The 14,880-nt window shown below is 46.7% G+C and overlaps 1 protein-coding gene across 1 annotated transcript in view; it reads right to left on the bottom strand.

Moving 5' to 3' along the window:
• The window catches only part of LOC311226541 (ras/Rap GTPase-activating protein SynGAP-like), a gene marked incomplete at its 3' end in the record, with an annotated part of 153,477 nt that overhangs the window by 88,142 nt on the left and 50,455 nt on the right, over nucleotides 1-14,880 (bottom strand). Inside the window, exons 5-6 of the mRNA XM_084311961.1 lie at nucleotides 14,517-14,756; nucleotides 2,185-2,520 (exon numbers count right to left, since the gene is read on the bottom strand). Coding sequence (XP_084168087.1) covers nucleotides 2,185-2,520; nucleotides 14,517-14,756 — 576 coding nt within the window. The remainder of the gene's footprint in view (nucleotides 1-2,184; nucleotides 2,521-14,516; nucleotides 14,757-14,880) is intronic.

Below are 14,880 nucleotides of genomic sequence, written 5' to 3'. Positions count from 1 at the left end.
CAGAGAATGAGGTACAACATGTAGACAATGCAAAAGAAAAAGATGCAAAATGCAAAAATGAGGTATGGATGTAGTGCAAATCTCTTTCATAAATAGATCAAATATGGTGTAGTGTTGAAGTGTTTAAAGTGTCTAAAGTGAGTGTTAAGGTGAGTGTTTGTTTAAAGTGAGTGTGTGTGCAATGAGTGTAGATGGATGGGTTGATGTTACATAGAGTCATTGAGCATCCTGATGGCCTGGGGATAGAAGCTCCTTCTGAGTCTTTCTGTACTGGCCATGAGACTCCGGTAACGCTTGCCTGACCGCAGCAGTGCAAAGAGGCAGTTGTTTGGGTGGCTAGAGTCTTTGACTATTCTCTTAGCTTTGGCCCTGCAACACTTGGTGTAAATGTCCTGGAGAGTGGGAAGCCCACCTCCGATTGTGCGTTTGGCTGATCGGGCCACTCTCTGCAGTCTGCTGCGGTCGTGTGCGATGCTATTCCCAAACCAGGAGGTGATGTTACCAGTCTGGACGCTCTCCATTGTGCATGAGTAGAAGTTCTTAAGGATCTTCTGACTCACTTTGAACTTCCATAGGCGCCTAAGGAAGTAGAGGCGCTGCCATGCCTTCTTTACTACACTGTCAATGTGTCAAGTCCTCAGTCCAAGTCCATGTCAAGTCCTCAGATATGTGGACTCTGAGGTACTTGAAACTGTTCACTCTCTCGACCGGTGCCCCATAGATGCTGAAGGGGCTGTAGTCCCTAGCCCCAAACCGCCTAAAATCCACAATCATTTCTTTGTTTATGCTGACGTTCAAGGTTGACGCTGTTCTCCTGGCACTACAGCGCCAGGTTCTCTACCTCTCCCAGGTAGGCCCTCTCGTCATTTGCAGAGATCAGGCCCACCACAGCTGTGTCATCAGCAAACTTGATGATTGTGTTGCTGTTATGCTTTGCCACACAGTCATGCATATAAAGCGAGTAGAGGAGGGGGCTCAGAACACAGCCCTGGGGGGCACCTGTGTTGAGAGTGATGGATGAGTAGGTGCCTGCTCTCACCACTTGGGGTCTTCCTGTCAGGAAGTCCAAGACCCACTGGCAGAGGTCGTAGTTCAAGCCCAGGCCTCTGAGCTTGATGACGAGCTTGGAAGGGACTATGGTATTGAATGCTGAGTTGTAGTCAATAAATAGCATTCTCGAAAAATAGCATGGTGAGCGAGCCAGTCGGGAGAGCAATCCAAACAGTGAGTAAACTGTAATCCAATGTCAATAAGGGTCTGACGGTCATATACAATGCACTAGCAGTTGGTACATAAAAAACGCGTAAAACTATACAAATTTACCATATCAAGCACAATCTCAACGGAGCCCACGGAGAGGTGGCCAGACAGTGTGGCGCCATCTTGTATTTTTGTACTTTTTACAATATGATAAATAAATTAATACTCAGGGATTCTGTCTTGAAAAACTAGACACCTCTGTGCATTTACAGTAAGTTAATAAATTACAAGTCACTGTGTGCAGACCATTTTCTGCTATTTCTGAGGCATATTCCATATTTTACGAATTTGGATAGATTTGCGCATGTGAACACATTCATTGTTGGTACACATGTAAATCCCATATCCCGTTTACAATAGCTGGGAAAAGCTTGTATACTCAATATAAGAAACTCAAATATGATTGCAAAGATATGCCTATATTAGCTGAGATACTGAAGTATTTACATAACTTATCCCATTTCCTGTTGGGTGTTGCTGTCTGTGTACATAATTTCACAATAGTATGCTTACTTGTGTATACAGGGATCTGTTATCAGGACATATGGTTCTATGGTTCTTCAATAAAGTCATGCATTAACAGCCTAATAACAGCATAATCTTGACTTAGTCCTTAAAGGGGATACAAGCTAATATCCAGAATACTGTGGGCATGGAAAAACACACTAAATTGACCATTATTCACACGGCAGCAGCATGCTCTTATGCTCAGGACGGGATTCGTTCCCCCCCCTCCTCCTACCTTCAAGATTCAAGATTCAATAGTTTATTATCATTTCAATGAAACATTGATTGGAATTTGTCTTGGTGAGTGCACAGGTAAACAACAATCATACACATACCAGTACAATAGAATACTCATCAGCGTAGACGTGGAAAGAATACGAAAAGCAAGCAAATAAACTAAATACTCATAGGCCATACCTTGGTCTTCCCGGTGCTCTGGAGGATGTGCACCAACGCAAAAGCCACTTCCTCTTTGCTCTTGACACTCAACAGCGGCTCCAAGATGGCGCACAGTGTCCGGTAGTTGTTGGTGATGTACTCTGCGAACTCCTTGTACAACTCCATGGGGAGGATGCTCATCGTCTGGTAGCGAGACTTGACGCGCAGCGAGGCGTTGCTGGCTTTGCCGCTCCCCACGCCGCCACCTTTGGCCAAAACGCCGGACTGGATCACCGGGTACCACTGCTCCACGAACTGCCTGCCGGTGATACTGGAGATGGGGATACTGACCAGGCCCAGGTACGTGCTCTTCTCCTGGATGATACCACAAAGGAGATTATTTAATAACACATGTTTAAAGGGGATACTCTATTTTAAAGGAACCTGCCAACATTTTGGGAAATTAGCTTACCGTCTTCTCCAGAGAGAGAGACAAGAAGATATATACCAGTTTCCTCTCTGTGCTTTCAGTAGAAAGTTATCTGGCTGCATGTTAGCCTAGCTTAGGACAATGAATGGAAGCAGACATGACTGGTTAGCCTACACTGTAAAAAAATAAATGTTTTATCACAGGAAATTCACTGTATTATTTTACAGATTACTTTTGTTTTTCTACTTTAAGTGTAAATTCCATAAAAATACAGTAAATTACCTTTTATCAAACCATTAAATAAAGGTTGTAATCTGTAAATGTATTTGATTTTACTGTAATTTGACAGTAAGTATTTGGCAACCATTGATGCCAGACATTTACCGTTTTCTTGCAGCTTTTTTTCTTACAGTGTAAGGCATTGTCCAATTAACACCTCTCCCGAAGGCTAACCGGTCATGTCCGCTTCCATTCATTGTGCTAAGCTAGGCTAACATGCAGTCAGATAGCCTTCTACAAGTCAAGTCAAGTCAAGTCAAGTCAAGAGTTTTAATTGTCACGGCATACAGGTATACAATGAAATGCGGGTGGTCTTGCCCGCAACGATGTGCAATACAGTGGTACATATAATAGAATCAAAAGAAGAAAACAACATTGTGCAGTAACAGGTAACAGGTTACATGGAGTGACATCTCGGTATCTGTACATACTTATTTACAGAGCATATGGGACATGCTAGTTAGCTTTGGTAGTGCAATACACTGTTCCCGTTATTCTAATTTAAAGTGTCCTTTCCTTTGGCCATAAGTGTGCGTGTGTGCGACATGAGTGTGTGCCCGCTCATGTTAAAGTGTTAAGTGGCTGCTCGTGTGTGAGCGTGCACAGTGTGCGTGTCGTGTGTGTGTGTTCATGTGTGCTTGTGTGTGGACAGTTCAATGTTCTGAGCACTCAATGTTCATTGTTCATGGCTCTGATGGCCTGGGGGAAGAAGCTGAGCCTAAGCCGCTCTGTCCTAGTAGCTGGGGTTCGCAGGCGTCTGCCTGACCTCAGCAGCTGAAACAGGCTGTTATTGGGGTGGTGAGGGTCTTTCATTATCCTGCAGGCACTGGATTTGCACCTCTTGTTGTATAGAACCTGCAGGGGGGGTAGTGCAATACCCGTGGTACGCTCGGCTGAGCGCACCACTCTCTGTAGGGCCTTCTTGTCCTGTGCCGTGCTGTTTCCATACCAGGCAGTGATGTTTCCGGTCAGGATGCTCTCTACAGCTCCTGAGTAGAAGGACTGGAGTATCTTTCCCGATACTCTGAACTTCCTTAACTGTCTCAGGTGGTAGAGACGCTGTTTCGCCTTCTTTACTACTGTGTCTATGTGTGTTGACCATGTCAGGTCCTCTGAGATGTGGACCCCCAGGTACTTGAAGCTGCTCACCCTGTCCACGGTATCCCCGTTAATCATCAGTGGTGTGTGCGTCTCCTGCTGCCCTCTCCTATAATCCACGATCAGCTCCTTGGTTTTACCAATGTTCAGGAGCAGGCTGTTGTCCTGGCACCAGCGTTCCAGTACCTCAACCTCCTCCCGGTAGGCCTTCTCGTCGTTGTCCGAGATCAGCCCCACCACCACCGTGTCATCTGCGAACTTCACTATGGAGTTGGAGCTGAACTTGGCCACACAGTCGTGTGTGTAGAGTGAGTACAGCAGGGGGCTCAGAACACAGCCCTGGGGGGACCCGATGCTCAGGGTGATGGTGTTGGAGGTCTGACCCCCCACCCTGACCGCCTGGGGTCTTTCGCTCAGAAAGTCCAGTACCCAGGCGCTCAGGGCGGAGCTCAGACCTAGCTCGATCAGCTTGTCCACCAGTCTGGTGGGGACTATGGTGTTGAACGCTGAGCTGTAGTCAATGAACAACAGTCTCACATAGCCCCCCTTCTGACGGTCAAGGTGCGAGAGGGTGCTGTGCAGTACCTGGGAGACCGCGTCGTCGGTGGACCTGTTTGTCCTGTATGCAAATTGCATAGGGTCCATATCACTGGGGAGGGAGGCACAAATGTGGTCCTTGACCAGCCTCTCGAAACATTTCATGACCACAGAGGTGAGTGCCACCGGTCTGTAGTCATTTGGACATGTTGGGGAGGGCTTCTTCGGCACAGGGATGATGGTAGACATCTTGAAGCAGGCAGGGACCACTGACTCCGCCAGTGATTGATTAAATATGGCGGTGAACACAGGGGCCAGCTGGTTGGCACAGGTCTTGAGTATGCGTCCTGTTATGCCATCTGGGCTAGCAGCCTTCCTGGTGTTCACCTGCATAAATGCTCTTCTCACACTGTGTTCCGACAACGAGAGAGCGTCCCCGCCCCCCCGCGGTTGCCCCCCCCCCCCCCCTCCACAACAGCCGGCGCGCCAGTGACGTCACTAGCCGGAGAGCCAGCAGCGCCACTGTCTACACCAAACCGAGCGTTGAAGATGTTGAGCTTGTCCACGAGGGAGGCGTCGTCGCTCCCCATTGAGGGGGCGCTGACTTTATAGTCAGTTATTGTCTTCAGTCCCTGCCATAATCCTCTTGTGTCGTTTTGTGCCATTTGTGTCTCCAGTTTATCAGCATATGTCCTCTTAGCAAGTTTGACAGCCTTGCGTAGAGTATAGACTGAAGCCTTATACTCCTCCATGTTTCCTGACTCTCTACCCAGGTTGTAGGCGGTGGTACGAGAGTTCAGAGCTGCTCTAATAGTGCTATCCACCCACGGTTTCTGGTTTGGGAAAATCCGCACCGTTTTTCTGGGGACAATACCATCGGCTATTGTTGTAATGTAGCACACCACTGTGTCTGCGAGCTCGCTGACGTCACTGACGCTTCCTTTGAACATCTCCCAATCCGTGTCTGCAAGCACGTCCTGGAGCGTGGCCTCTGATTCGTCGGTCCACTTCTTTGTCTCACGTGACACGACGGCGTCACGTGATCTCTGTTGATATGCCGGAAATAGCAAGATGGAGTCGTGGTCGCTCGAGCTTGTGGACCCCGTTAATGGCGGAGCGGCTACTGCCTTGTATCCGGCTCTGAACGGGGAATAACAGTGGTCGAGTGTGTTTTTCCCTCTGGTGGAGCAAGCGATGTGCTGAAAAAAGGACGGCATCACTTTCTTCAGGTTGGCCTGGTTGAAATCGCCGGCTACTACCATCGCTGCATCTGGATGTTTGATCTGGTGTTTGTTGAGATGATCGTGTAGTTCTCCCAGCGCTTTGCCCGTATTCGCGTGTGGGGGAATATATACGGCGGTCATGACGACCGCGGAGAACTCCCTCGGGAGATGAAACGGACGGCACAGAATAGAAAGATGTTCCATGTCCGGGGAACACGAGTTTGAGAGAACATGCACCCCCTCGGGATTAACCCAGGAATTGTTCGTGATGAGGCAGACCCCGCCGCCGATGGTCTTTCCTGAGGCAGCGGTACGATCTGCACGTAAGACTGTAAAGGCATCCGAGGGAGATACGCTTTTGTCCGGGGTCGCCGACGTGAGCCATGTCTCCGTGAGACATATGATGTTGATGTCTCTCATCTCCCGTTGGAACCGGACCCTCGCCCTTAGGTCATCCATCCTACCCTCCAACGAACGGGCATTCGCCAGAAAGATGGATGGAATTGCTGGGCGGTAAGCAGCTCTTTTTAGTCTCAGTCTGATACCTCCACGTCTCCCTCTGTGTCTCTTCCTGCCGTGGCCTTTGTTCTTTTCCTTGCCGCCATTCTCCCGTCTAATTTCTGAATGAATGAATGAATGAAAACTTTATTTAACAGATTGCAGAATGGGTACAATACAGTACGGCTCAATACATACAATTGTTAAGGGGATGCAGACCTGAGAAGGACGTTTGTCTTGTTTCCATCAGGGTCCCCCATTTTCAATTCATATAGACATATATGACATACAGATAGTCAGTACTGCTACATCTATACATTTATGACATACCAGATTTGCAAATACAGTACTGTTTGTGATACAGAAGGAGTCAAGAAAAGGGAGTATATACATTTGACGTAGAAACTGTACATTGGAGGAGGTTGGGTGGGGGGGGTTGGGTACATTGGGATATTGACAACCATACTGGGTAATTTACATTGGAGGTGGTTGGGGGGGGGGGGGGGGGGGGGCCGGGGGGCACACTGTATAAACAAGTAACACTGTACATTGAGGGGGGGGGAGGGGGAGACACTGTACAAACAAACACAATTGTACATTGAACTATTGACAAAACCATACTAGGTAAATGACTGTACATTGGAGGGGGTTGGGTTAGGATATTTACAGGGGCCAGTGTTGAATTGCAGTCTCCCGTAGGTGTCCCTTGAGAGAGGTTTTGAAAGTGGGTAGTGATCCACATTCCTTTACAGCTTTGGGTAGGGCGTTCCACATTGATGTGGCATAATTGCGAAACGTGTTTAGTCCCTTATTTGAGCCGAATCTGGGTTTAACATGATTTGTGGAGCTCCCTCTGGTGTTGTGATCGTGGTATTCACTGACCTTTGGGAAGTATTTTGACATGTACATGGGTACCTTGGTCGTGTAGTGTATCTTGTAGACCAGGCCCATTGCAAGTTGTTGTACTCTGTCGTCTACTCTAAGCCATCCTAGGTTGTCAAAGTGGGCAGGGGTGAGGTGGGTTCTAGGAGTAAGGTCAAGCAGTAGTCTGACCAGTTTGTTTTGAGATGTTTGTAATTTTGTTTTTAGCGCCTTTGAGGTGCTTTGGTACCATGAGGTGCAAGCATAGTCGTAGTACCCCTGAATGAGTGCTCCTGCCAGAGTCTTCAGGGTGTTCTTGTTTACCAGAGAGGAGATCCGGTACAAGAATCGAGTTCGTTGGTTGACTTTTTTTATTACATTGGATGCCATTTTGTCACAGGAGAGATTAGCCTCTAGGATGGAACCCAGGTAGGTAATTTCATCTTTCCTTGTGACAATATTGTCACCCACTGTAACTGAGAAGCCGTCGGTCTTGCTGAGTTTGTTATTTGAACCGAAGAGAATGGACTCTGTTTTGCCCATGTGTAATGATAGTTTGTTATCAGCGAGCCATATGCAGATTCTGCCTAGTTCCGAGCTGAGGGTTTTTTCAACCTGTAACTTGTTCTTGTCAGAGACCAGCAGGGCTGAGTCGTCCGCAAACAGGAACAAGTTGCAGTCACAAGCTGACGACATGTCATTTGCATAAATTAGGAACAGTAGCGGTCCTAGTATGCTTCCTTGTGGAACACCACAGCTCACTGTGAGGGGGGGGGGGTAGGGTACCGTTTACCTCCACCATCTGTTCCCTCCCCTCAAGGTAGGATTGCATCCAGCTCACTGATAGACTATCAAAACCAATTGCTTTTAGCTTGTCAATCAGAATGGAGTGATTGACCGTGTCAAAGGCCTTTTGTAGGTCCAGCATGACCATGCCGCAGTATTTGCCTGCGTCCACCTCTTGTTTGATGTGGTCATTCAAATAGAGAAGGCATGTGTCAGTGGAGTGGGATGTTCTGAAGCCAGATTGGAATTCGTAGATTAGATTTTTTTCCGCTAGGTACTTTTCGACCTGTTCGTAGACTATTTTTTCCATGACTTTCGAGATGGAGGTGAGAATAGAAACAGGGCGGTAGTTGCCTGGGTCTAATTTGCTGCCCTTTTTGTGCAGAGGGGTCACCCTCGCAATTTTGAAGTCCTTGGGGACGTGTCCCTGTTTTATGGAGAGGTTTATTATGTGTGTGATGATTGGTGTGATGGCGGCTGCTGAGTCTCTGAGGAATTTGGAGGGGATGTTGTCATGGCCAGTGGCCTTGTTAGGTTGGAGGGCGCTCAGTTTATTGAGTACCTCATCTGTTGTTACCATTTCCAGCTTGAAGTCGTCCTTGCGGACCCCTAGGTTTTTGTAGTAAGCTACTATGTGTTCTACCCCATAAAGCCCTGAGTGGGAGGGTAGTTTGTTTACCAGTGTTGTGGCTATGTTTGTGAAGAAAATGTTTAAGTAATTGGCTACATCCAGCTTGTCTGTGATGAGCGTGTTGTCCGTTTTTATGTTTATGTTTGAGAATCTGGTTTTAAGTTTTTTACTGCATCCTAGTTGATTATTGAGTAATTTCCAAAGTTCACGTGGTTTGTTTTTGTTTTCCTCAGTTTTGTCATTGATGAAATTCTTTTTTGCAGTTTTGATCATGGAGTTTACGTCGTTTCTTAGTCTGTTTCTTTCTAGTTTGAGTTCAGTCACGTGGGCTTGGAGTTCACTGCTCGTGCTTTTAGTAAGCTTTGACTGACTTTTACGAAACTCAGAGCATTTTTTGTCTCTGGTTTTCATAGCGGCCAGTATTTCGGAGTGCATCCACGGCTCAGCGCGATTTTTTACCCTGGTGGTTCTTAGGGGGGCCATGTCGTTTAGTATTGCTGAGAATTTGGTTTTGAAACCAAGCCATTCTGCTGGCCATTCTAGGTCAAAAGTGTCTCCGAACTCCTCTTTGAGCCCGGGGTTCAGGTCCATAAGTGTCTGGCGGTCGTATGACGTACCCGCCAGTGTTGCTTTAAATAAAAAAGTAGAAAAAACAAACATAATAGCTAAAAGTGTGTACATCGTTGCGGAGCTAAAACCAGAGGCGTCTGACCGGGGTCGCGTCCTCGTTCTCGTCCTCTACTGAACGCACAGAGAGGAAACTGGTATCTATCGTCTTGTCTCTCTCTGGAGAAGACGGTAAGCTAATTTCCCAAAATGTTGGTGTGTTCTTTTAACCCTTTCTGGGCCAAAAACAAGTATTCTCGTGTTTCAAATCCAACCGTTCAGCGCCAAAAACTAGTTTTCTCGTTTTTAGATCCTTTGATATTTTCCCTTTGATCCCCATTCTAAACACTTGCGCGGACCTCCCTGTGTCTCCCTGGCACTGCTACCTTGCAATGACGATCGAATCCCACCAGGTGGCAGTATCGCCTACCTTTTGAACTGGGTCTCTGGTCTCTGGGTCTTTATCTCTCTGTGAATCTGGCTGCAGGAACTCCTCCCCCTCAAAGTGAATCAGGACACAGCAATCGGTCGGAGATTTGATCGCCTCAAACCTATTGTTTCCCGTATGATAGCCATGCCCAATATACACGAGTAATTGCGATTGCGATGGGACGACTGGGATTATTCATTTTGGAGTACCTTCTGATTAAGGTAAGGTCTATTTTAGGTATATTTGACCGAACCTAAAACATGCTTTTGTATCGATCACAGTGTCGTATTTTACCGAACCTAAAACATGCTTTTGGTAGCGATCGCAGCTTCGAGGTAAAACGACCCCCCTCCCCTTGATGATTTTGTGAAGAAACATATATACATATATGGTATATACCTTTGATTTGGAAATATTTGGAGTTTCAGACGAGCAACCCGAACGATTTGGGAATATGCATATAACACATCATATCTCGTGATCTAGAAAAAAATACTGGATTATTTTGGAAAGGGGCGATGTTTAGCGTGGAATAGCACACAAACTAAAGTATGTAGAAATGAACTGGTGTGTCAGTGTTGGACTATAAACAATGCCTGTCAAATGAGCCATACTATTGTCTCCATAGCTACAATACAATAATTGACACGATCGACCACCTAATAAATCGTCTAGAAAAGTTAGTTGGCCTTTCTGACTATGTATTAAACTGGTTCAGAACATATAAGGGAGAGAATATTACGTTAGGCTTGGAGATCATTGTTCTGAGAAACACCTACTTCGGAGTTCCACAGGGGAGCTGCCTTGGTCCATTATTATTCTCACTATACATGCTCGGAGACATCATTAGAAAACACAATGTATGTTTCCATAGTTACGCAGATGACACACAATTGTACATCTCCGCTGAACCAAATGATCACACAGCTATTAACTCCATTTCCGCCTGTCTCTTAGCAATAAACAAATGGATGACAAACAACTTCCTAAAATTAAATGAGGGCAAAACTGAAATCCTACTAGTCGGTCCTATAACAAAAAGATAAATGTTACAGAGCAATATGGGGCAACTTACTCCTTGGATCAAACCTGAAGTTACAAGTCTTGGTGTTATAATAGACTCAGACCTAAGCTTTAAATCACACATCAACAAGGTGATAAAAACATAATTTTTCCACCTTAGAAACATAGCTAAGGTACGGCCGTTTATAAATAAAAAAGATGCTGAAAAACTGATCCATGCCTTTATCTCAAGCCGACTTGACTAATGTAATGCACTCCTCACTGGCCTCCCAAAAGAAAACACAGAACAACTCCAACTTATTCAAAACTCGGCAGCTAGGCTACTAACAAGGAGAGACCACATCAGTCCAGTATTAGCTAACCTACACTGGCTTCCGGTAACATTTAGAATTGATTTCAAGGTTCTCCTCCTTATATACAAAGCACTAAATGGAACAGGACCAAGCTACATTGCAAATTCTCTAGTCAACTATGTGCCTCCTAGAACATTGCGATCATCTACTACTGGTCTATTGAAGGTTCCAAGCCACAGTCTAAGGAAAATCGGCAAACTATGCACCAAAGTTATGGAACACACTACCTATTGTTGGATAACAGTGTTTCTAGCCTTTAATCATTTAATCCACTCGTCACCTGCTGTTCCGTGACTGGCCTCCGCGTTGTGTCATTTTACTTGGATATCTCATTAGCTGTCTCACACTGTATCAACCCCTATTAGTACATCCGTAGTCAGAAGAAACGATACTGCAATGTGATCTCTTTCCTTAGATCCTCATGTTTATTTTCATCTTCGTACCAGATGTAACCAATTCTGTAATGTCCTTGAACAGTCTTAATTCATTCTTCTCCACCGTCTCTTATGCTATTAGTTCAATGGTTCTGGGCCTCGTCGTAGCCAACAACCATTCCCTGTTAGCCGAAGCTAGCGATGATGTGTCACTTCCCCTCCCCCACCCAGCGAGGGTGAGGAGGAATCTCAAAGTCTCTGATCAATGCGTCTGCTCGCCTGTGCGTCGTGTCTCAATCTAACTTACCCTGGAAGGAACTGACATCTCCTAACATTCTCCCAATAGCAACGGGCCCCACCCCTCTTCTCGTTATTACGTGACACGCTACCATGGCAACGGCTGGTCACCTTTTACACTAACCGTCCTCTTCTATCGATGTCCAACTCTCCCCATAGCTCTGACCAAACCTTCCCCCACCAGCGGCCTGTTATCTCCTCTGTTGAATAACTCAGCCGACAATGACCTTGGCACTCACGCACCCTGCTTGCTGCTCTCTACTGTGGAAACACACACTGGCTGCCGGCTACTTTTAAGATCTATAGATCCGTCTGAGTAGATGCTGTCACCCACCGATATATACATTATATACACATTGAAAAACATAGATTCCTTCACATTAGGGAAGCTAGAGAGCTAGATCTCTTAATATTTTAAAAAATAAGCTAAAAACGTACCTCTTCACCATAGCCTTCTAATACATTCCGCTGTTGATTGTACTGTAGCACTATTTTACTCTGTCCATTCTATTGCATCATTTTACTATATTATATTATATATTATTATATTATATTATATACTATATCTACTATTTTATTGCACTGTATTAATTTACTCTGTCTATTGCTTTTTATTACAGGTTCAAAGCTGTCAGGTATTAAACTGTGTGGGTATCAAACAAGAGACTGTCAGGCTTTAAAACTGTGTAGGACCCAGGCCTAGAACTGCCCTGGGTGGGAGGTTCAAAGGGTCAAAGTGGGTATAAAACAGGAGGGAAGACTGTCAAGTTTTAAACTGTGGATACCAAACAGAGAAGGTAAAGACGACTTTGAACTGTTGAACAGTAATCCAGAACTAATTTATGTGAGGATTCGCCTGTTCCCTGGACCTTTATTCCCTGTCTCCTCACCTCACCAGCCCCCACCTTTGGACTTTCCCTGTCTACTCTCCTCAACAGCCCCCACCCTTGCGATGTTTTACTCTCCTCTACTCTTCACCAGCCCCCACCCTTGGACTACCTTTCACAGCTGTCTTAGTTTATGATTAGCGCCCCAGAGGGCTTTAAATACCTGGACCTCCCCTCCAGTCCTTGTCGGGTCGTTCTGTATGCTGGTTCTGTGTTCTGGACTCTGTATCTTATCTGTGTTCAGTGTTCATGGAGTCCTGGACGTTACCATCACCTGCCGCGTCTCCGGCGAGAGACGACGTGCCAGCCATCACCACCTGTCGCCGTTTGCCTGGAGTGGGACACCGTCTGCGCTCTCTAATTCTCTACGGGAGGTTTTCCAGTGTTCCCACTCCAGACGTCAAGCCGGCGCGCATCGCTTCCTATTTCCACGGGAGGATGCGTCTCTTCGCCCCGGTCCCCTGGGACCCCGGTGTTCTGCGCTGCCCGTCTACAGCTTCCGAGGAGGATCTCCGTGCCAGGCCTGGAGTGGTGTTCCCACTCCAGACGTCAAGCCAGCGCGCTCCCACTCCAGACGTCAAGCCGGCGCGCCCCCACTCCAGACGTCAAGCCGGCGCGCATCGCTTCCTAGTTCCACGGGAGGATGCGTCTCTTCGCCCCGGTCCCCTGGGACCCCTGTGTTCTGCGCTGCCCGTCTGCAGCATCCGAGGAAGATCTCCGTGCCAGGCCTCCGCCGTCGGGCCCCTGGTTCCCATGCCAGGCCTCCGCCGTCGGAATCCTTCCCCTGTGTTCTGCGCTGCCCGTCTGCAGCATCCAAGGAAGATCTCCGTGCCAGGCCTCCGCCGTCGGGCCCCTGGTTCCCATGCCAGGCCTCCGCCGTCGGAACCCTTTCCTCATCCCTGTAAGCAGCTCTGGCCCTCTCCCTGTCCAAGGCCTTAACCCTGTTCTCTGTCCCTGTCCCTGTCCCCCTCTCCAGTGCCCCTGGTCCTGGTCCTTGACATTTTGCCCTGGCCCTGTCCCTTAGCCTTAGTCCCTTAGCCTGTTCGCCTCTTAAAGGCACAGTGCCGCATTTTCCCTATTTTCTTTGACTCCAGTGTTTTTGTGTTCTCCCTTAAAGGGACAGTGCCGCTTTTTGTTATGTAATGAATAAATGCCTTGTTTTGGCTTACTCTCATACCTGTCTTGTGTTGTGCGATTGGGGTCGGTTACAAACCATAACAATTTATTGCACTGTAAACTATATATTTTTTTTTATCTATTCTATTCTACAATTGTATTGCACTGCACTATTGTACTATTTTACTCTGTCTATTTTATCTTACTCTTTTTATTATTGTCTATTTAAAACTGAATCAAACCATAAACAAGGTGGCCTGTTGGGATGTTAGATCCTAATGTGAAGCACTTTGAGCTGCAGTTTCTGTATGAAAGGTGCTATACAAATAAAGTTTATTATTATTATTGTTATTATTATTACTATGTCACGAAACGAGACGGAAGTTGTTTGGAAGGTGCTACCTGTGGTTTTCAAGATATATGGTTTGGGTCCCCATTGACTTCAAACAATTAATCCTTCATTCATTCATTCATTCATTCATTCACTGCATTTATATAGTGCTTTTCTAGACACGCACAGCGCTTTACAATGTAGGGTGGAAATTGCCTCCTTCACCACCACTGGTAGCACCCAACCTTGGGCAGGCTCCAGCGGTGCAGTCGTAATATCAGAACTGCCTGGACGCCACGTGCACGCGCGCCCGCGCACGTGCACACGCATACATGTTCCCTCGCGTGTGCACAGACCAGCTCAAGCAAACCCCCCACAGGGCTTGTATTTTGGTCTTGCACTTCTCTTTCATTGTTATGCTATGCAAAGACTAGGTGATAAGTGCCGGGTACTTGGCGCACGGCGCGACAGTAGAGTGAAAGTTGTGAGTGCATTTTTGTGTGCGCGCGTGTGCACATCCGTGCACGCACTTCTGCTCAGCGAACTGCTAGGACGGCGTGGTACCGAGTGGTACCACCACTGCATCACTGGCAGGCTCAATGGCTATGTACCTTGCGTCTCTTTTTGTCCGTTTCCTTGTAGAGGTGGAAGCGGAGGCTGCGGATGGTGGGCAGGTTGTTGAACTCAAAGTGCTCTCCCCAGAAGACGGTGTCCGTGCGCGGCTTGCTGGTGGTGCGAGCATAGAGCAGGTCATCCAGACACAACTCACAATAATAGCGTTTCTTCGCAGGAAGGTCCCGGGCTTCGATGATCCACAACTTAAGCACATTGTCCACCCTTCTGCTGTTATCCTAGAAGAAGAAAAAATTTAAATGGTTTAGATTTTTTTTCATTTTTATTATTGAATAAATGAATGAATGATCATTGCATTGATATAGCACTTTTCTAGACACTCAAAGCACTTTACAATGTAGG

Source organism: Notolepis coatsorum (genome assembly GCF_963971535.1).
Source record: "Notolepis coatsorum genome assembly, chromosome: 4".
In the NCBI taxonomy this organism is placed as follows: Eukaryota; Metazoa; Chordata; class Actinopteri; order Aulopiformes; family Paralepididae; genus Notolepis; species Notolepis coatsorum.
This window is presented reverse-complemented; position numbering and strand designations above follow the sequence as displayed.